At 40.3% G+C, this 21,787-nt stretch overlaps 1 protein-coding gene across 11 annotated transcripts in view; it reads left to right on the top strand.

The window, feature by feature from the left end:
- The window catches only part of CAST (calpastatin), a 60,152-nt gene that overhangs the window by 10,307 nt on the left and 28,058 nt on the right, over positions 1-21,787 (top strand). For 5 of the 11 annotated variants that reach the window (XM_015849667.2, XM_015849666.2, XM_015849670.2 and 2 more), the window contains 2 exons: positions 5,424-5,492; positions 17,817-17,876. In XM_015849667.2, the coding sequence (XP_015705153.1) occupies positions 5,424-5,492; positions 17,817-17,876 (129 nt within the window). Of the gene's footprint in view, positions 1-2,137; positions 2,237-5,423; positions 5,493-7,910; positions 8,038-17,816; positions 17,877-21,787 lie in introns of those variants that run through there. The other 6 variants (XM_015849668.2, XM_015849673.2, XM_015849674.2 and 3 more) reach the window with 4 other exon arrangements.

Here is a 21,787-nt window from a genome sequence, read left to right as displayed (position 1 = left end):
AATGTTATTGATTCAAATTTTGGAGGATCAGGAGTAAATGATGAGAGTGTTTGTGAGATTTCTTTCTGCTTTGATAACAAGTTACTTATTTTAAACTGTATTTTTGTTCTTTTTTTCTTCTTCTTTTTTTTTTTTCTTTTTTTTTCTTTTTTATTTTTTTAAGCCTTCTTGGGATGTCAAATGCAGTGCTTTCAAGTTTGATCTTTGTAGATCATTAAGCCCAACTCCCTTGCAAAAGAAGGTTTCCTACAGTAGACTGCCCAGGAAAACATTCAGGCAGGTTTTGAACCTCTCCAGAGAAGAATCCACAGTCAGTCTTGTTCCAGTGCTGTGTCACCTTCAAAGTAAAAAAAAAAAAAGCCTTTCCTCATGTTTTCATGGAACTGCCAGTGTTCTGTTTGTGCCCACCAACCTTTGTCCTTTCACTGAGCACCACTGGAAAGAGACTGGCGCCATCCACTTTGTGCCTGCCCATTAGATAATTATAAGCATTGATAAGATATCCTGCAGTCTTCTCCAGGCTGAATAGTCCCATGCCTCTCAGCCATTTTCACACAGAAGATACTCCAGGCCACTAACCATCTTTGTGGCCCTCTGCTGGACTCTGTGTAGAAGTTCCCCATCTTGAACTGGAGAGCCGAGAACTGAGCCCAGTACTCCAGATGTGGCCTCACCAGGGCGGAGCTGAGGAGGAGGGCCACCTCCCTTGACCATGCTGTTTTTAGTGCTCTCCAGGATACCACTGGCCTTACTTGCTGTGAGGGCATACTGCATGTCTCATGACCAACTTGCTTCCCACCAGGAGATTGAGATCCTTCTCTGCAGAGCTCTTTTCCTGCATGACAGTTCATAACGCAACCTTTTGGCTCTATGTAAAATGTCCTCTGACATACCAGACAGTGATGAGGCATGGCAAGGGGCCATACATGAGATGTGCAGTTCTGTGGTTATTCCTCTGGCTGGAAATGAGGGCAGTGTGTCCTGCTCCAGAGTACATTCTTATGTGGAGAAGGGCATGGAGAGGATGTGGGAATCTACATACAGACTGTAAAACTGTAAAAAACAGAAAAGCAGACAATTATTGCTTTTCTTTTCATAAAAGAAAAGTTGTTTATTTTGTGTTCTTGTTTTTATATTATTGTTATTTTGCATTGTTATTAAAAATTATTGATTTCCCTGTATTGGGGAAAAAAAAAAAAAGTCCAAATGATGCATCTGGACTGGATCTTCCTGCTGAAGTTCAGCACTTTTTGTCCAAGCTGAAGTCTGCTTCTCTGCAGTACCTCTGTCACTTGTTTGATCCCTCCTCCTCCCCTGGAGAGGAATAAGGGAAGGAGACAGGAAGAAAGGACTCACAGGACCCTTGTCTGTCAAAAGAAAAATTGCTAGGACATGGAGGCTCCATGTGAGCCTGCAAGATGGTCTCAAGTTGGGGCTTACCTGGGTGATGATAAACTTACATGATTCTCTCATCCCTGCAGTGTTTGAGGTTTCTGGGGGTTAGGTCCCTCTGCTGGACTCTTACTGCTGCCCAGGGGCAGCAGCTCAGAGGCTGGCAGTCCCTGCCTTTCCCTTTTGCTCAGGACTTGGTAAAGAAGAGATGAGAGGTCATGGGTAGGGAGGAGGGAATGAGATGGTAACAACGGGCTTGTAGGAGCCTTGGCTGTCAAAAGAATTACCAGGAAATGGAGGCTTCATGTGAGCCTGCAGGATGGCCCTGAACTGGGGCTCTCCCAGCTAACGGTAAACTTAGAGGATGGGAGGATCAGCACCAGCATCGAGGCAGCCATTTGGATGGAGGTGCAGGGATCCTAGTGCCCCTGCAGTGGTGTTTGGGGCATGATCTCTTTCTGGTCAGCCTGACAGTGATGGTGTGGTGACCAGTGTGCTCTGATGGAGGTAGATCCACTTCCATCAGGTTGTCCTCCAGAGGTGGATCCACCTCCATGGGTTTGCTGTCAATGACTCTTTCCATCAGCTGCCTCTTCTTGAAAGGTGGCTGATCCATCCTCAGTCCTCCAAGGGAAAGCTTCTTGTATATTTCCTGCAGAGTCCAGGTGCCACAGGCTGCTCTGGCTCAGCAACTGGGGTTCTGGACATGGGGTTCCTGTGTTTATAGGGGTGGCCATGGCAATAGGATTCTGAGTGTCCCATGGTGACCAAAACATGGCAGTTGGGAGCTGGGACCTATGGCTCTTGCTGTGAGGTGGCTGAAAGGATGTACCACGTGGGCCAGGCAAGGGGGTTCTCATCCACCCTGCAGCTGCGTAGTGTGTAGCTGTCCTGGTGCCAGCAAGTAGCAGAGAGGGGCAAAGCATACTGACACCCTACAGAGAGCCAAAGGAGATGCAATCATTAAAAACTGTTGAGTTTCAAGGGTTGCATCAGCTGTCCTTTCCCATCCCTCACCCCCACCCCTGGAGCATGAGAAGGTGGCATCTCTTCTGCCCTGATCCCAAAGGAGAGAGGTGGGGAGGAGAGTGCTCGCTACTTGACACCTGTGAGAAAAGTCAGGTTTCATTTTCCATGCTCCCAGTAGGCAGCTGGAGTCTACCTTTCCTGAGCCTTCTTAAAGCTTACTAACAAGAGGCAGATCCCTCATGCTGCCCAGGGGGTGCCACATGACTTGGGCCCATGGGATGGGTCTGTAGGCTGATATATGAAATATAAAAATGATGAACCCTGCTGCTCACTTCAGCTTTGCCTGTCCAGGTCAGGAACAAGCCTCAGAAATGATCTAACATTTTAGGTTTTTTATTTAAGCTGGACGGTCCCATGTCTCTCATCCTTTCTCCGTAAAGGAGATGCTCCAGGACCCTAAGCATTTTCGTGGCCCTCCACTGATTTCTCTAGAAGTTCCTTGTCTTTCTTGAGATGGGAAGTCCAGAACTGGACAGAATACTCCAATGTGGCCTTACTAGGATAGGACAGAGTGGCAGGATCACCTTCCTCATCCTGCTGGCCATGCTGTTTTTAATGCATCCCAGGATACCATTGGTTTTGGCCTCAAGGGCACACTGCTGGCTCATTGTGCTGCTGTCCACCAGGACACCCAGGGCCTTCTCTGCAGAGATCCCTTCCAGCAGATCAGCCCTCAGCCTGTACTGATGCATGCAGTTATTCCTCTGCAGGTATTCCTCCATCACATTTCTCTCTGCCTAACTCTCCAGGCTCCCCAGGTCTTGCTGAATGGCAGCGGAGCCTTTTTGTTATCAGTCACTCCTTCCAGCTTTATATCATCAGCAAACTTGCTGGTACGCTCTATCCCATCATCCAGGTCGTTGATGAAGAAACAGTACTGACCCCTGGTAAATGCTTCTAGGTGGGACCCAGTACTGACCTCTGGGAAACACTTCTTACTGCAGGCCTCCAAAGGAGTCTGCCAGTGACTACAAGCCTCTCATCTCTGCTAATAAGTCAGTTCTCAGTCCAACTCACTGGCCACTTGTCTATCCCACACATTGTTAGTTTGCTTATTGGTATTATTGGAGATGGTGTCAAAGGTCTTGTTGAGATCTTCTACTTCTTTATAGAAATAAGTTATGCTTTCATATTTCATTAACTCTGCTGTTGTCAGATAGGGAAATGAGATCTGAGTACAGCTAAAAGGTAGTTCTTTAGCTGTTTGGGTCTGAGACTGTCACAGGAGAAAAATATTTTTCTTTTTCAAGGAGGAGTGGAAGACAGAACAGCACTGATGCTCATGAAGGGTGTTAGAGCTGGTATGCTTGGGGGGGAGTGTTGTACTTCCCAGAATCATTACTTTAATAAGTGCAGGAGAATGATGAACTCGGTAGTTTGACATTGCCAGTTTTCCTCCTTTTACAAATGTATTATGGGATAGATAGCAGAGAGGTGATGTTAGTCTTTGGTTAATAGCCCTAAAAGTCCTCTCCCTCAGGCTCTGACTGGATGTTGATGGTTGAGTGTGCAGCACTGCTTATGGAGATGGTTTTCTGGTTTTGGAGCTGACCTGCAGTGAGAGAGTGACATGGAAATGACCTTAATACAGAAGACTGTGATTGCTATTCTGTTAAAGTAGCTATTATACAATCCTTTGAGAACTGAGTTTGAATGCAGGTTTCTTGTTACGATATCTGAGCCATCATCATTCTACTGACTTCTCTACTGCAGAGAGTAATTGAAGTGTAAACACTTCATCTTGTAGATCTTGAGCTTCCATTTGTCAGAGAAAGTGGTTTGGTCTTCTCCATCTGCTGCCTTCAAAGAATTGATACATTTTGCTGTGGTTATTATTAATGTATTCACTAGAAATCATTTCAGCAGTTGCTGAACAGCGCAGGTTCAGAGGGGATATCCTGTTCTGTTTCAGTTGCAAGTTTACTTAGTCACTACAAAAACTATCATTTTGCTCTTAGTTTTGTATCTGTACTTCCCTGCCTGAGATACATCGTTACTTCCTATTTTGTTATAAGTTATTTCTGTAGTGCAATGACCTACCTGTCTTACTTTACACAATTAATACTTTAAAGTCTTACTCATAAATTGTTCATGTTGCATATAGTCTGCACAGCGAGGCTGTGGATGCCTCGTCCCCAGAGGTGTTCAAAGCCAGGTTGGATGGGGCCCTGGGCAGCCTGCTCTAGTATTAGATACTGAGTTTGGCAGCCTCTGGCAGGGGGGGTTGAAGCCTAATGATCCTGGAGGTCCCTTCCAACCCAAGCTATTCTATGATTCTATGACATGGCTACTGTTTATTTAGCCCTTTATTAAAATAAGTCACTCTTCCACAGGAAATAGCATAGATCTGTCAGAATCACAGAATTGCAGAGGTTGAGGGACCTCAAGAGATCATCGAATTCAACCCTCCTGATAAAGTAGGTTAGGTTGCACAGGTAGGTGTCCAGAATATCTCCATAGGGGATTCCAAAGCCTTTTTGGGCAACCTGTTCCAGTGCTCCATCAGCCTTATCATGAAGAATTTCTTCCACATATTTATACAGAATTTCCTGTGTTCAAGTGACTTGCGGAATCTTGCTCACTCTTCACAAGTTTTAGGCCATTACTCCTTGTCTTACACTACACAGTGTTGAGCCTGGCCTCAACCATTTGCCTCCCATCTCTCTTTAAATACTTGTAATCATTTATCAGATCCCCTTTCAGTCTCAGGATACTCAGCCTTTTCTCATATGGGAAATGCTCCAGGCCTTTTTGTTTGTTCTGTGAAACAGTGCTAGAGAACTTATGGTTATGGAACTTATGGAAATGCTGGGCAAAGTCATCTGAAATAAAGCAGTGTGAATTAAAGTTACATAGGAAAACATGATTTTTGATTACTTTTAAAAATGTTCTTATGGGGATTTTTTAATATGGAATTTTTAAAATACTTTTTTTTAATATACAATTTTACTACTTCTTCATCAACATTTCTGTTTATTATGTTTCTTTCATTTATTTTGCAGAAGTCAGCAAGTGCTAATGTCAGTCAGCCTCCCAAAATGCAGACAAGTGGAGCATCATCTGCTGCTAAGGTACTGTGTAATTGAAGACCTGGTCTCTTTGAGTAGTGAAGATAGTATGTTATTATTCTATTACCTAGAGTGAGATAGAAAACAACTTATGTTTGCTGGCATTTCTCTAAAAATACCTATATTAAAATCAATCTTTTAAATATATATGTATTTTACAGAGAAGGAAGTATTCCTTTAGAAGGTAAAGGCAGCCTTTTATCTCTTCTGCTGCAAAAACTACATCAAAGCTTTTAATGTAATCAGAAGTGTTCCAGCAAGTTTTGATAACTGCTGTTTCTTCCTTTCTTTTTTCCCCTTCTTGTAGCTTAAATGTGTTCAGAGTGTGAAATCTCCTGGAATTCCTTAATCAGTTTGTTGGTCATTAATCCTTTTCATTAATATACTTTATCCAAAATGAATTCAGCAGAGAGGTGGGGAAGAAGGGATGAGAGTGAATGAGAGCTGCTGCAGCTGTTCAGTCATTTAATTTACTGTGATTCTCTGGTGGAATTACTTTTTGTAAACTGAATAGCTGGAGTGCTTTTTTGGTCTCTGTATTATGGCCTGATTCTTCATTTGGTAGTAAGCAGTAGTAACGGCTGGTTTGTATTCAGCAAGGGTTGTCTGTGTTTCTGAGCTTAAAGACACAGGAGCTCGTGTGTGATGTCAATTTCTCATTGTTTAATGCCTGTCTAATACGTGGGTAGTTTAATTTTCCTCTGACTCTTCCCTGTAATGTGAACACTCCTAGGAATCACCATTAGTCTGGCTTCACATGCCTTTTACAGAGCCATGTCAGGTAAATGGAGGAAAAAACGAAACTCAGGAAGAGTTATGATCAGTTGTTTGCTGTTGAGCAGCCTTTTTCCTGTATTTCTTAGCTGCTAAGATGTGCAAACCAGGAGGTTGTGCCAACATTACTAACGGGCAGCAAAGAAGTGTTAAAACTGAACTAACCTCCCTCCTGATCTGGAGGTGATGTGCCAGCACTGGTGTATTTTTTTTTTTTTTTATGGTCTTTTACATTGTTTTGCTGTTGTTTTACCATTTCCTTAGCCAAAAGTAGTACCAATTCATTGTGTAGTGTTCAATCATAACTATCAATAGAAGACACTAATATTTGATTATACCTGGATCCTGCTAGTTCTATTGGATCTTTGAGTTTTTATGTGGTGATGTCAAATGGGTTTTAATTTTCTTTTTTTTTTTTTATGTAAAAGATATTTGGCTCATTTGGTTAATGAACTCCTTGAATTATTATTATTACTTTTTATTTTATTGCTAGGTTCTGCAGTTCAGTGAAGTGAGCTTTATTGTCTGTGTTACTTTCATGGACAGTATATTGAAGCAGTGCTGCGTGAATTCAACACCATTGGAAATTCAGCAAGAATTACTTTTATTTCAGACTTGACTGATACTGAATGTTTTCAGAGGAAGCTTCTTGCACATAAAGATACAAGAAATTCATGTTTACTTATTTCTGACTGTTGCCCAAATTAACGCTGTTCTAAAAGGGCATCAGTCTTTTGCCAGCAAAGTGAGTAGCGGTTTTGTCTGCCATTTGGGGCATTTAAATGAAAACTTTTATTTCGTGTTCTCATTAGTGCACAGATCCTCCTTAGGTGCTCTGTAACAAGGTTGTGGGGTGTTTCCTGCGAGATGCTCTTTGAATTACTGCCATTGGATTACTCTGTGTTTTAGAAGGATAAGACCTGTCAGTGTGGAGGACAGTGCTGGTTTTCTTGGTAGCAGAGATGTGCTAAGAATGGACCACAGCACTAAAATTGTGAACTGTAGGAATATGGAAACTGTGTGGAAGGCCTGACTTCATGTAATGCTACAGGAGGAGGCTCTGGTCACAGGAAACTATTTGAAAAGCAGGGCTGTAGAAGTAAACTGCTCTCAAGAGTACTGCAAAAGGATATAAAATGTAGTGTTCTGCGAGGGTATAAATCAACATACTGTGATCATTTAAGAATCCTGTAGTTCACTCAGAAAAGTATTTATCACTCTGTGTTCTATCCTTGGGTACTCTTTTCTGCTTTCTTTGTTGGGACGACTTTTTGTTTGTTGTTCCCTTGAGGTAAAGGGCAGAGAGATTATTATGAAAAATGATTGAAGTGTTCATTAGTCTCGTTGGACCTTTCTCTTTATAAACAAGCAAGTAATCAAACGGAAATACTCCCAGATTACACATGTTCAGAATCTGATCCTGTACAAGAAAAAAGAAGAGAAATAGTTGAAGTGTGAATCACGTTTGCTGAAAGCCCGCTTGTGGGGCTTTCATCTGCAGCCGAAGGTAGGCAGGGGCACATCCTGTATCATCGCAGTGTGGAGTGCTCTGGTTCTGCAGTGACGTGGTGTAGGCCCGCCTTGGCGTGCCTGGGCTCCGCTCCCTGCGTGCAGATAGAAACGGGTGCTGGCAAGAGGTGGGTGGTGCCGGCAGTTGCAGGATAGCACGGGGGCTGGTGCTGTGGAAACTGAAACCACAACCTGCAGGGTGCTGGTGAGAGTAACAGCCTCTCCAGGGTGTTATTGCTGGGAGCAGGAGGCCTGCCTGTAGTATGTAAGATATCTGTTCTTGTTGGGTTTTCTTTCTTATTATCTCTGCTTTGTGGTCAGTCACATTTTTTGTTGTACTTCTTTTTCTTTTGCCTTTCTTTTCTGGGATTTCTGTGGGCTGAACCGAAACTAGCTGCTGGCTTTTGGGGTTTCTCATCTGCAGCCTTTAAGAGCTGTGTGTAGTGAATTGCCTTTAAAATTCTTTTAACCTGTTGCCAGTGATTGTTTCAGTATCCAACTCAGTAAGAATGCATGTTATGTGTGTTACACAATAAATTGTTTACATGACATAGCAGAATCCTAAATGTGAGAGGCATGAGGAAGAGCTGACTGCTTAAGAAGTGTTTGTGTTGTTCTGTATTACTATACTGATGTTTTTGGTTTTTTTTCCTTTTATTCTCCCTCCTTCCCTTCCTCCCTCCCCACCTATTTTCAGCCTATGCTGTCCTTGCATCAAAAACTCATATAATTGCAGAGCTTAATATACCCATGGCACATACAGAGCATTGCGTAGTTAGGGTGGAGTGACCTGCAAGAACTACTTCTTGGTTTAGATCCATTTAGGTGTTGGTACTACTTTGACAATAAGTGTTTGTTGTACTTGATACCTAAATGATACTAAACTTTTAGATACATATAACCATACGGGGAAAAAATGCTTTTTATAAAACTGTGTGTTATTGCTGTTTCTGTAGTAGTAGAAATTAGGTAGGCTTTACTTATTATATGCCAGTTTTTAGCTGCTGTAAAATGAAACCACTGATCCATAACCATTGGTGTCCTCTGTATCTAACCTCTTAGGAGAAGTAGGGTCATCCCTCCTCACTTTTATCTTTGGAGGAATTGAAGACAGTATGTTAAATAATGCATGGTTCTTGAACATTGAAGAGACCTGTGTTGACTAATTCATCTCCAAGGCTATAAGCTCAATCATTTTGATTATAATAGCCAAACAAGATAGTATTTGTAATGGCCAGCTAGTGGTGAATGGGTAAGAAAAACTTTTTAAAAGTAGTTGCTTCAATATAAAACCTGCTGGTTGTTTTCTCTTTTAAAATTAAGTAGTTCTTACTGTCAGCTTGTAATATAATAAGGTGCTTTATTTTTCTGTTTTTAAGGGAGTGGTTAAGTATGCCAGGCATGCAGAACTAGCAGAAAAATCTGTTCCTGATCTTGGCCTTCCAGAATGGCTTGTTCCATGGATGAGTCCCAGTGTTGTCACGGATCAGCCAGTGTTGTCTTGCAATGCTGCTGCTATAATTTTAATCCTTAGGTGGACACTCCCAGTTTCAAATGTAGGCAAAGCTGTGTTGCGTTAAAGGTGGTGGATCTTGGAGGGTGGGAAATGGGTGTGGAGTGGAGTCACTGAGAAACCTCCATCTCCAGAAGGCAATGGAACTTCCTCTGTGAGTGAGTTTGCCCTCAGTGTGTCATTGTCTTCATTTCTGTCTTGTTTTCCTGAGCTAGAACGTGGACTCACAAACACTTGGGACTACGTTTGGATTCTCTTCTGCAAAACAAAGAACTCGACAGGAAGGCAGGGAGGTTTGTGGCCTTGTGAACTCACTCCTTAGGAGCTCAGAAGCCATAATGAAGTAATCTATCTGCCTGCCTTTATGTCTTGCTACAATAGAAATGCTGAAAGTTGTAATCCTTAGAACAGAACTTGTGTGAGGCGTGACAGGACCACACAGTGAAGGATATCTTATATTTTTCAATCGGAGGTTAATGTGTTTGTTCACTTGAGAGCATGCAAGGGGCCCTTCTGAAGCAAGTTTGGCTGTTCATAAGTTAAGAAGCTATTCTGAAATAGGAAATTTATTAATCTGGCTTTTTAAAGTTGGAATTGTGAATTAATGTTGAGCTCCCTTCCTTCGTTCCTTCCTTACTTCTTTCCTAGTTACGGAGTGTTACTGTGAGTTGATATTTTAAAAGCAAAAATTTACTAGAATTCCTTGTGTTATTTTCCCATCATTTGTTATCAAACACCTTTGTCAGATTCAACAATGCATGTATCAATTCATAGTGCTTTGTTAATAATACCTTTATTCTGAGCCCAGTCTCTAATGCACAATATACCTCACTAGTTCTTGTGACCACTGGCTGGCCATTATGTGTATTGCTTGGTAATACCTTGGAGAGCTTTAGTTTTAAGATGAGGTCTTCTTTTATGCTATATGGTTTAACTTTTTAAACCCCGCTACTTTAAAGACTGCTGGCTTGATCTGTAACTTGCAGTTTCTGTTCCAACCTTCCTGAGGCAGGACTTTGTGTGCCATCCCTTGGTTGTACTGCAGACCAAGTGACAACAACCCTAGCTGAGCTCAGTGGCTGCATGCACACCCTGTTTTCTGGTGTTTTCCAATCAGCTTGCAGTATGCTACTGCAGGTAGCTTCAGAACATTCTGTTGTTTGAAACCATACACAGAAATGGCAATAGTTATAATAATTACAGCTATTGGCTCTCCACTGAATACCTCTATATGGAACAATTTAGAGGCAGGAAGAGTGTTTTTAATTACCTATTTTTTATTTTTTTTTTTAAGAAAAGAGGGTTGTGTTACTGTGACAAGTACATATGCTACTGTAGTGCAGTAATCTGTTGTGCTCAGTGGGAACCTGAGTAGAGTGGTGACAGTGTTGTTACACTGCTTCTAATACTTGAATATGACTGAATGGAAATAAAATTCCAGTGTGTGCCAAATTGTAGAACATACTGTAAGTGAAACAGGAGTTTTCCAAAAGCAGATGACTGAAGAACTCATTTTAAGAAGAAATACGAATGGAGAGTTTAAAACAACATCATGATGTCAAGACTTTTTCATGACACTTCTCTATACCCAATAAATAGTTTTACCCAATGCTGAAAAGTGTTTCTGCTCTAAGAAGTTTTGGCATGCCTAGCCATGGGAACTTTCTGACAGTGAAAAGTTAAGTGTGAAATTAGAATGCTTTTTACTATAAAACTTTTCCAGTGTAATAAAACCTGAATTGTACAATTGAGATCTATAATCTGGACTCTGTAGTCTGTGCTTTTAACTCCATTTTTAAAACATTTGAGACAGAGAGTGTGTACCCTGTTATATTTAAGATGTGGTCTATTTGCATACGTACCGAGCCTGAAGGCAGCAGGTGAACTTTCCTTTCCTATGGTAGGTATGCCCTGGCTTTTTTTTTCCAGGTCAGAATTCATCTGTCCACAGATGAAAGTGTACATTTAGATATTTTGCATCTTCTGTGACTGACTAACAGAATGTTTTATTTTACTTCCTAAATAAATAAACAAAAAAAAACCCTGTGAAAATGTCAGTCATAGCAGGAGATACTAACAAATAAAGGGGTATTACATCCCTCTAAATTTTTCTGCATGCCCCTAACTTCCCACATGTGAGTAACCAGAAACTGAGATGTTGGAGGTTTTTGGAAGAGTCAGGTGGTACAAAAATTTCCTAAAGTTGTTTGACATTCATCACTCTGGGTATTTTTTTGTGTGTTTGTTTTTGTTGCTTTGTTTGTTTGTTTGTTTCTGTCTTTTTTTTGTTGATGTATCAGCTGTTCAGGAATCCTAATTGTAACATTAAAATAATACTAAGAAAGTAAATTGCATCAGTGTGAAGCTTTGGGTTTGACATAGATTGATTTTAAAACACACTTCTACACTAAAGGTGGTTTGTCTGATCAATTTCTAGGCAGTGCAAAGCTTGTTCTTCACTTTGATAAACTTATTACTGATTTTATTCACAGGTTATGCTTGACAACAGTTTAATTTCATGTGACCAAAGTTGATTACTACTGTTTAAATGAAAGCTCTTGCTTTAAGTTTGAGTACTGATGTCCATAAGCTTTAGCCAGTACATTAAAATACAGGGATTAAGTATCACCACGTTTATTTCCTGTGTTAAAATGGCATAAATGTTGCTCTAAGTAATCAAAACTGAAAAAAAAAACGAAGTGTGAGTCTGTATTATGAAACTTCACTGCTCAGTGTACTGAGTGGTCTTCAGTATATTTTGCAGCACTTGAAGCTGTAAAACAGCTTTGTGAGCTATTCAGCTCTTAGATTCTTGGTTCAGACATTTTTTGGATAGATTATTTTATTTGTGCTACTGTAGGATCTCTAGGTGATGGTTGATCTTGCTTCTGGTTGTGGATTAGTATTTGTAGCAAAACTTTGTTCTGTGAGATGTAAAAATTTCAGAATGAAATTTTAGGATTAAACTTTTTCTTCAATAATAACAAGGCTTGAATAAACCCAGTATATGTTATTGGACTTATTATTGCTTAGGAGGGCAGTTACATGTAACTTGAAGGTCATCAGATGGAAACTCAACTTCTGGGGTGCTCCTAATACTGTAGTTGGGAATGTCCTTATGAATCTTTTCTGATGGTTGGGTTTGGTGCATAGCTCTCCATCCACTAATCTCCTTGCATGCTGGGCCTTCTCCAGATCGTGAGTGCTTTTGCTCCCTTAGACTGTAGCCAGTCTCAGTGACATTTCAGATCGATGCCTAGCAAACACACCTGCTGAGTGTTGTTCCTCCTTCTGCAGATGAACATATTTTGGTTGTATTCTGTGTTTGCTCTTAACTGTGAGTAGACATTCAGGAAGAACAAGTCTCTCTGTGTCTTTTAGCTGTGTGGGCTTTTTTTGTTGTTAATTGTTTTAGTGGGAATTTGCATATCTCTAAGGTGAACTTTCTTGTTATCTTTGTTGAGTCGTAGAAGTGGAAATATTAATTGATAATAGCTTTCATAAACTTTTAGATTATATTCACACCAGCTGAATTTAAGGATGTTAAAAGCACAGAAAGCAAGGAGGCATTCCTAGCAGTGATTATTGGTTTGTGAGAATTTAACACAATGTGTGTTGCATTGTGGTTGATTTCTTCAAACTGGCTGCACAAGTGAATCTCAGTGCTTGCATACTTGAATCCTGTTTTGTTTGTTTTGCTTTGTCGAATCAAGAGCAAAGTTGGGAAGCTTTGCTGAGTCAGGGCTTTAATGAGTTTAGTGGTGTCAGAATAACAACATCAGTAAATAATTTCACTTTAAATTAAGATTTGGCTACAGGAAAAACAACAACAACAATAACAAAACTAGCTGTCCTTTAGGGATTGTGATCCTCTTGTCTCATTAAATGTCATGGGCAGGCCTTTGTCACTAACATGGTATGTTATAAATTTCAATAATGAAAAAGTTATGCTCTTAGTTATACACAACAAAGTCAGTCCAGTGCTGGTTGTTTGGAAAGGAAATCATGGTGACCACTTCTAAAAAGAAACTAATCACATCAAGTCAACAGGATGGCTTCTACAGTTGGGGTGTTTTGTGTAAATATATCAGAGCCTGACTGGTAGACAGGTTCTAAGTGGAAATCTATATTCTGCTATATTATATTACTATGTTTCTAATATTAAGTCTCCACAGTGTTAACAAGAGCTGCAGTTCTTATTTTCTCTTTATTCACTTAAAAATGAGTTTTTCTTAACAACTTAATAATGAAACTTTTTTTGTATAAGAGGGGTAGTTAAAGAATAATAGGTTACTCTCCAAATTATTTAGGGTAGAAATGCCATAGAAGCATTTGAATTTGTAATTTTTAATTCAGCTATTATATAAATTACATTTCTACAGTTGCAGTGCTATATTTTTCCCAGTTTTAAGTCTGTATAGCCTTGCCTGCACTGTTAGGAAATGTGTTGTTAAATGCACTAATGGCCTGTAAATGCTATTCTTCACCTGCCTTCTGCCTGCTAAAGGACTTATGCTACATGTCAGCCAGGCAGGCATTTCACAGCCATTGCAATATGCTTCTAATTCAGGTGAACCGGAAGCAAATCAAATGGCATTTTACACTGCAGTTAAATAACCATTATTTTACAGTAGTTCTCCAAGCTGGATTTGTTGCCTCTTGCACACACACTGATAGAAACAGAAATGTTCATTTAAAGAAGCAACTATATTTGATCATTCAAACCAAAAGTTCCTGTGCTAGAAGCGCCTGGCCTGGGAGTGCTGCTTGCAGAGCCTGTTCTCCTGTGAAGAAAAATCTCTGAGCTTTGATCTGAGAGATTCTTTGTTACAAAATTAAGCCAGATTGTTTTTCTTTGCCCTTTTGTTCCTGTCTCTTTAAGCAGGGGACAGAAGCTGCCATCTTCCTTTTTTCTGTAATGTGCACAGTCCTCATGCTCAGCTTTTCATTTCTCTCTCACAATTTTGTCTTAAGATCTGTTTCTTTTCTGTTTCTGATGTTGTGTGATGGCCAGAACTATTCTAACACTTGTTCTAGAATGGCTTAAGCTAGAAAGATGGAAATTGATCCCTGTGCTCTATATTATCAGGTAGAGAATTTATCACGGTTCCCCTCTGTTTGTTTCTGGTGGCAGTATCTCAGCTTGCGGTACTGCAAAATTCTGTTTCTCTTATTATTGCTGTCTAACAGTGCTGCCTGCACTGTTGTTCTTCTGTTCTCTTGCTTTTGTTTTCTCTTGGTGTTTCATCTAAACTTGGACCTGAGTGTAACCTCATAGATGCTTTTGGAGACTGCTTTGAAGCTCTTCCTTTGTGCTGGAGGAATGCAGGTTTGCAGATGTGGCAGAGTAACCTCCCTGTTTGCTCCAGAAAATATCACTCAAAGTGATGATATTTGTTCTCTTGGTATCACCTATTGTTTGTGTATAATTCTGCAAATATTTTCAGCATCTCCTTTACAGTGAGCCGGCCATTACCTTGCACCTTACAGTTGTTTTTCAGGGCTAAGCAAGGACTGTTGTCTGACCAATACCATAAGTCATAGTTTAAGCTGACGATGGCCTTCGCTTCATTGTGCGCAGTGTAGTTTCAGTGATTCACAGCTTTTAATAACTTAAGAGCTGGCACGGGGTTCTTTTGCTGTTTTGTTTTTCCGAAAGGCATTTACCCTCGCTTCCTTAAATAGTTAAAACTATTCTCTTTTGATGCTTCCTGCTTTAACTTTCTTTGATCCCCTCTATTGTTGCTACTTCCATTTTATTTCCATGTCTCTGGAGTACGCACAGTGAGACTAGATAACAAGTCTTTTAGTAGGCTTTTTTTCTTTTTTTTTTCCCCTCACATTTTGGACTGTTTTTTGTTGTTGGTGGTGGTGGTGGTGGTGGCTGAGTTCTGTTGGCCTATTCCCATGGGAGAATATTCCATCAGCCTGGACTCTGCGTGCTTTCCTAAGGGCTGTTTAGCAGCCTCCTATAGGTGGAAACCCTTTCTAGGAGCCCCGAGGGGCTGCATGGCACTGCCAGCACCACTTGTGTGTCTAGGGGCCAGAGCTGTGTGTGCAGCCACAGAAAAAACGTCAGTGCTGATGATGCTCACTTTCCATTTGCTGTAAGCTCTGCCCTTTGTAACTGAAACAATGCAAGAAATACTGTGTTTTTGTGCCACCCTGTGCCTGGTTTTCTGTCTTTTGCCTCCAGAAGCTGAGCTCTCTGTGTTCTTCCTTTCCTTTTGGGCAGTTTAAGCTCTTCTGTTTTTCTGGACAGGTTTCTTTGGCCCAGGCTGTGGCAGGGGTTTGCCATCCTTTTTCATGAGCAGGGTTTGCTTTGCTGTGCTGAAGCCTCTCTGGCAGCTGTGTGTCAGGCAGTTGTTATCCCTGTTGCTAGGCAGCATTTTAATGTTTACCTCTGAGCCTGACATGCATTTTTATGCTGCTTGCAGGATAAAACTTCATGTATTCTGCAGTCCGATTGATGGGCTGCAGCAGATACGGCTTTTTCATAGTTTCCCTAGTACCAGGTAAGGCACATGTCCCTTGGAATAGGAAAACTAGAACAACCCACAATAAGAAGTTGTCACCCAAAATGGACTTGCAGGAGTCAGACTGTTTTTATAGGCTGCATGGTAGTTATGAAACAAATATTTAGACCATGGCAGCATTCTGTGTCATCATGCTGTGAGGCTCAGTGTGATTACAGACTGTGAGCACAGAAGACCTTCGAAGAAGAGACTTGAAAATTAGAGGCCTTCAGTATTGGGAACTGGGGCAAAAGGTGCTGTATGGGTGGAACAAGGCACTCTGTGCTCTGGGAGAGCCAGACGACAGTGGCATTGTGGTGTTGCCCTTGTATGCAGAGGTGGTCTGGGAACACAGGAGTACAACTTTGCTTCTCAGTAGCAGCTGATGATCAGCCATTTATTAACTGCTTTCTATCCCCTAGCTGTCATTGTCGGTTGCTGCAATGGTGGTGAATATCTGCAGGTTGATGTGGTGCTGCTGTGCTGGACTTTAAGTTTTTTGGTTTGTTGCAGGAAAAAGGCTTGGTGTGGGAGTTTTTGCAGGGGAGGAAGGGATAAGGTTCCCGTACATCATAAATAAATCATGCAGTGCAGAAAACAGAGACGTATCTTTGTGAAATGAATAGGGACTAGGATGACTAATGCGAAGGTGAAGAACAGATACGTGCTTATTAGTCACGTAGAAGGAATTCAGATTAATTTCATGGAGAAGTAAGGAAAGGAAAATACGTTACAGAGCAAAATAAGAAAAGCATGATGTTGCCTGCAGATTACTTGGTTATGGTAATATATAAAAAAATCATCTAGAAACATTTGTTCCTTGTCCTGATGTAGGAGGCTTTAAAAAATTCTTACATACATCTCCACCCATACAAAAGCTCTCACCTATTATATAATCAATCTTTCAGTATATACATGAGTGGAAGTGGAAATTATTTGTTTACAGTTCTGTAGTGTGGCAATTGAAGATTCTCTCTAGTGTATACTTAGAGTTGTTAAGCCTGTTACCAAGGTAAGGAAGGTATCAGATTTGTTACAAGGAAGAGCATGCTATAGTCATCATGACATACCTTTTAAATTTTGTACAGCTTTTTTCTAATTCCTGAGAAAGTTATCCTGTGAAAAGGAAATATTACAAATTTCTGTGTGGAAATAAGAGGTCACTCCAAGAATGGAATAGTTATGCAGCATGCGAGTTCCTTCAGACTATACATGTTTTAATGCAGTAAGATGCATGATAAGCATCTGAAGAAAATGAAATCTATCTATCTGTGTATTTTTTAATTTGTGATGTTCATTTAAATGCATGCTATGAACTCATTGCTGCAATTGAGTCTGCGTGTACAGCTTCAAGCAGAGAAAGAGTAAACAGGACAGAGAGTTAGTATTGCATTTGTATAAAGTATTGATGAGAGAATTAAAGTATTAATTTCTGGGCTATAGAATTTGATACAGTTACTGGAGAAGTAAAACATGTGCTGTTCTTGGGATAACATCACTTAATCTAGGAGAGTGGACTTTGTTCATAGCTCTTTTGAATGGGTTGCATGACATGTACGAACACTTTTTGGTGTGTGTTACGTGGAAAATAACCACTCCTTCTCATTTCAAAAGGTTTGAGCTTCCAATTTAGTGGAATTTTGTGTGACTAAATAGTAAATCCAAAAGCATAATTACTTTATAAAGGAATTCAAAATGTGGGATAACCCCATGTAGAAGGTTTGAGTTCATTACAAGGGCAGAATTTGAGTTTGTTTTGATACTTGATTTGAAATTTACCTTTAGTGCATGTTAGGAAATAAAAGTGTTGTTACAAAATCTATTGTCAAAGTCCTACTTAAACATATAGGAGAAATACAGGCAAAACAGAGGATGTAAAATGATAAATCTAATTTTCAGTAACACTGTTTTTTTGTTTTTTTTTTTACTCTTGGCCGCTTATGGAATGGATTCTCATTGCCTGTACTTGCTGTATGGAAGTATGTAGAAGTTATTGTTTGCTTTTTTTTCTTTCAGAAGCAGTCTCCCTCTGCGGATGCGTCAAAAACACCCATCATGAAACCATCTGAAGCAAAGGTACAGATTTTCTGCGGCATTCAGTCTTGTAACACAAAGCAGTGCAGTTTCTTTCTTCATACTTTGATACTGACTAACTTTGCTTTGCATATTTCTTCTCTACAGCTTAGTTTCTTCCTTAATATATATATATATATATGAACAATGCTGTACAAAGGACTGAAGGGATTTTATGAAAACAGTGCTAAATTTTAGTGCAGTCATGCTTCATGACATGTATATAGCTCCCCCCAGTGTTACTGCAGTTTTCACCTCCTGATAATTTCACAAAATGCAATTTCTTGTAAATCACTTTTTGTTGGCTGTCTAACAAAAGCGTCCTTGCTTTTGTTCTTTGTACTTGTTTTCTGACTTGTCTTGTGACTACAACTTTTTCAGTATAGAAGCTGTATAATTAGTCCTTGTGTTTTACTAGTTGGAAGGTAGTCATCTTTGTCATAGAAGGTGACCATGCTTTCCTTGTTAAAGACAGCCAGCCCAACTTACACCTGTGCTACCTAATGCAGTTCATGAATGTTTCAGGAAATGTTTAATGATATTCTCCTGCCATTTTCCATAATTGTACCAGTGAATCCAACAAAATTTCAGAATACTAACCTAGGCCAGCAACAGACTGTGTGGTGGTAAAACTTAAAACTGCCTGCATCTTGTGTTAAATACAAGAAAACAATACTTAGAGTAGCAAGGTCAGAGCAGGTATCTGGGTGTAATCTTATCTAGCTCCGCAGTCAGGGTGGAGCCACCTAGGGAGCTGTCAGACTGCTCTAGACCTTGCTAAATTCTAAATATCTCTAAGTGTATGGACTGTGCATCATCTGTTGATAGCCAATTCTGATGTTTCATCACCTTCAATATGATTGTAATTTTTACCTCTTACTGAATTGGAAATTCTTGCTGTCTTTTTAGCATGAATTTCTGAGGATAGCCTAGGTGTATGCTAGCCTAGGTGTAAGCTAGCCTTTAGATTACCCCTGATCTTTTAAACCCTTTCTCTACTTATGATTTCAAGTAGCTCTCAGCATATCGTGGTAAATTTTTATACAGATCATTAAGGTGTTTGCAAGGTGAAACAGCAGCAGAGACATACACTTGAGCACTGGCAAAAAAAAAAAAAAAAAAAAAAAAAAGCGTTCCAAATACAAACCACTTCAAAATGCAGCCCTGTATTTGCATGTGTCAGATAACAGATGTTGTGCCTGTTGTGTTATTAATACTGTTTCACCTGCTGGATTAGGCAAGATACAAGTTACCTGCATTTTGACAGCAGACACCTTTGAAGAGAAATAGTGTTACTAAGTCTTAGTTTTCATTTCTAGTTTTGAATTTCTGGCAAACTAACTCCTTTCTAATGGGCCTGTAGCAAACAAGTTCCATTTCTCTTTCTTGGAATCCCAGTATTGTACCACTATCCCTAAAGATTCTCTGAACATCTCTTTAGCTTCCAGTTCTGCACATGTATCCTTTGTCTTGAATTAGGCCTCAGTTTTCTGCTGCTCTGAGAAAGCTGTGAATTACTGCAGCTTGAGGTCTTTTTTTTCCTTTTCAACCCATTTTTTAGCCTCCTGATTCAGTTTAGTACTGACACAGTGCAGGTAGAAACAGGCAGTAGAAGGGGAAGTAGAACATCTTTTCCATAAAAGATCTTGGTCTGTCCTGTGAACTAGTGCAATAGCTTCAATTCACAGTGCATAAGTAATTGTGACTGCTCACAATTGACTGAATATCTGCCTTTGATTGTGTAGTCTCATACTAAAATAGAGAAAACACTGCCTTGACCTGCCTGGTACTAATTATTTATTGTTGGATTTGAAATTTGCTACTGCTTTAAGTGTATCTAAATAAGTATCTCTTTGTGTGAGCATTTTTTTATTATTCGTGATCACGTGTTTAATGAACTCTCCTCAAATATTGACAGAATTGCAAGCACTCTATATTATTATTATTATTATTCTGCAAAAAAAGGTGTTAGATGTTCTGAAAAGCGTATAAGGAAAACAAATTTGTGCTCTGCTTCAGGTCTCAAGCATCCAACAGGCAACAGTCCCACAGCAGGAAAAGTCAAACTGTGCTTCTTGTACCTCCGCTCTCATTTCTGTAGCATTTCTTACAAAAAGACAATGTGCTGCTGAGGATCATCTCATGTCAGTTTGACTTTATGCTTTAGATGTTACATAAATGTATCCAGCCTGTTTGAGCAAAAAAACTGAAAATTTATGATTGCTTTTTCAGTATAGAATTGTAAACGACTGGATGCCTCTGTCTTTGAGTTAGCCATACGGTGGTCAAATAACAATAATGCACAAGTGGGAGTACATATTGTTTGATCAAACCTGATAAGTGTTGAGTTTTAATCAGGGTAGGCATCAAGATAAAAATCAAAGGAGGGAAATCTGAGATTAGGTGATTACTACTATTGTTTCTAATTCTTATCTTTTCACTACTTTGTAGTGCAGAAATTCATTGATCCTGTCTCCATCTGGGTTTTGTTTGTCTTGTACAGTATTGAATGTAATACGGTGATATGCTCTGTTTTGTAGCTTCAGAATCTCTGCCCAGCTTGTGCTCAAGCATCTACACCACAACACGTCTTTGGGTTTTCACAACCAAGTCCATATGGTCCAGTGTATGGGTGTAAATACTGCCATAACAAATGATAAACCTGTTTTGGCAGTTTCCTAATCTAGTCACCTATCAAATATAAGTTAATGTTAGTCTGAATGTTAAATAATGGTTGGCAGCTGAAATGCAGAATGATTACAAGGCAACAAACAAATCTCAATTACAGGTTAGTAGAATGTTATTTGGTTGCTCACTGACTTTTAATAGGCTGATGGAAAAAAAAAAACTAGGTATTGTTTGTCTCTTAGCAACTTTAAATGTGCTTATATAATTTAGTAGGATAGATGGAATAAGGAGGGTTTCCATCTGAGGCTGTATTTCCTTAGTTCAAAAGCTGTCTTAGTGCACGTGGATACAGTGCAATGACCCATACTCCAAGTCTGCCTGGTCAGCTGTGGAGAAAGTAGTGTTATGAGCAGCAGTAAAGGGCACGGTCTGCAGCCAGGGTACAGCTGCTATGAGCTGTTCTGCTCCCACCACTCTCTGGAGCTGTGACCCACAACTGCAATTTTCCTTTCTGGGTGACAGTGCAAGAGTCTGGGCTCCGTTGCACATATATGGCTATGTAGTTCTCCATGAGTACTTTTAGATTTTTTGCTCCTAGTGCTGTTTCTAGCAGTGACAGATTAAATCATGCTTCCCTGAACAAACCATCTCTCCTATTGATCCTGTAGTGAGTACTTCTGAGGTTCAAGCTCATGGCAGTGTCCTCTTTGGTGTCCTCTGATGGCTTTCCAGGAGACATGCTGACTCTATTTGTTAATCATAGCACAGTTAAAGTAGCAACAGCAAAAGCAAAGTAGTAAGAAAGCTGTGATGAATCACCTGGCGCTTGGAATCGTAGAGTCACAGAGTGGCTTGGGTTGGAAGGAACTTCAAAGCCCATCCATTCCCATCCTGTGCCATGGGCAGGGCTGCCCCCACCAGCTCAGGCTGCCCAAGGCCCCATCCAACCTGGCCTTGAGCACCACAGCTTCTCTCAGCAGCCATGCCAGATCATCACCACCCTCTGAGTAAAGAATTTCCTCCTAACATCTAACCTAAGTCTCCCTGCTATTTGTTTAAAACCGTTCCTCTTTGTGATTGGCCTGCCCTTGTAAGAAGTTGCTCTGCAGCTTACCTGTAGGCTCCATAAAGGCACTAAATGGCCACAATGAGGTGTCCTTGGAGTCTTCTACAGGCTGAGCAAGCGCAACTCCACCAGCTTCTCTTTGCATGAGAAATGCTCCAGCTTCTGACCATCTTTGTGGTACTCCTCTGGACCTGCTCTAACAGTTCCATGTATTTATTGT

The sequence above is a fragment of the Coturnix japonica genome, chromosome Z (genome assembly GCF_001577835.2).
Source record: "Coturnix japonica isolate 7356 chromosome Z, Coturnix japonica 2.1, whole genome shotgun sequence".
Classification (NCBI taxonomy): domain Eukaryota; kingdom Metazoa; phylum Chordata; class Aves; order Galliformes; family Phasianidae; genus Coturnix; species Coturnix japonica.
Note: the sequence above shows the minus strand (reverse complement) of the source record. Positions and strands in the feature narration are given on the sequence as shown.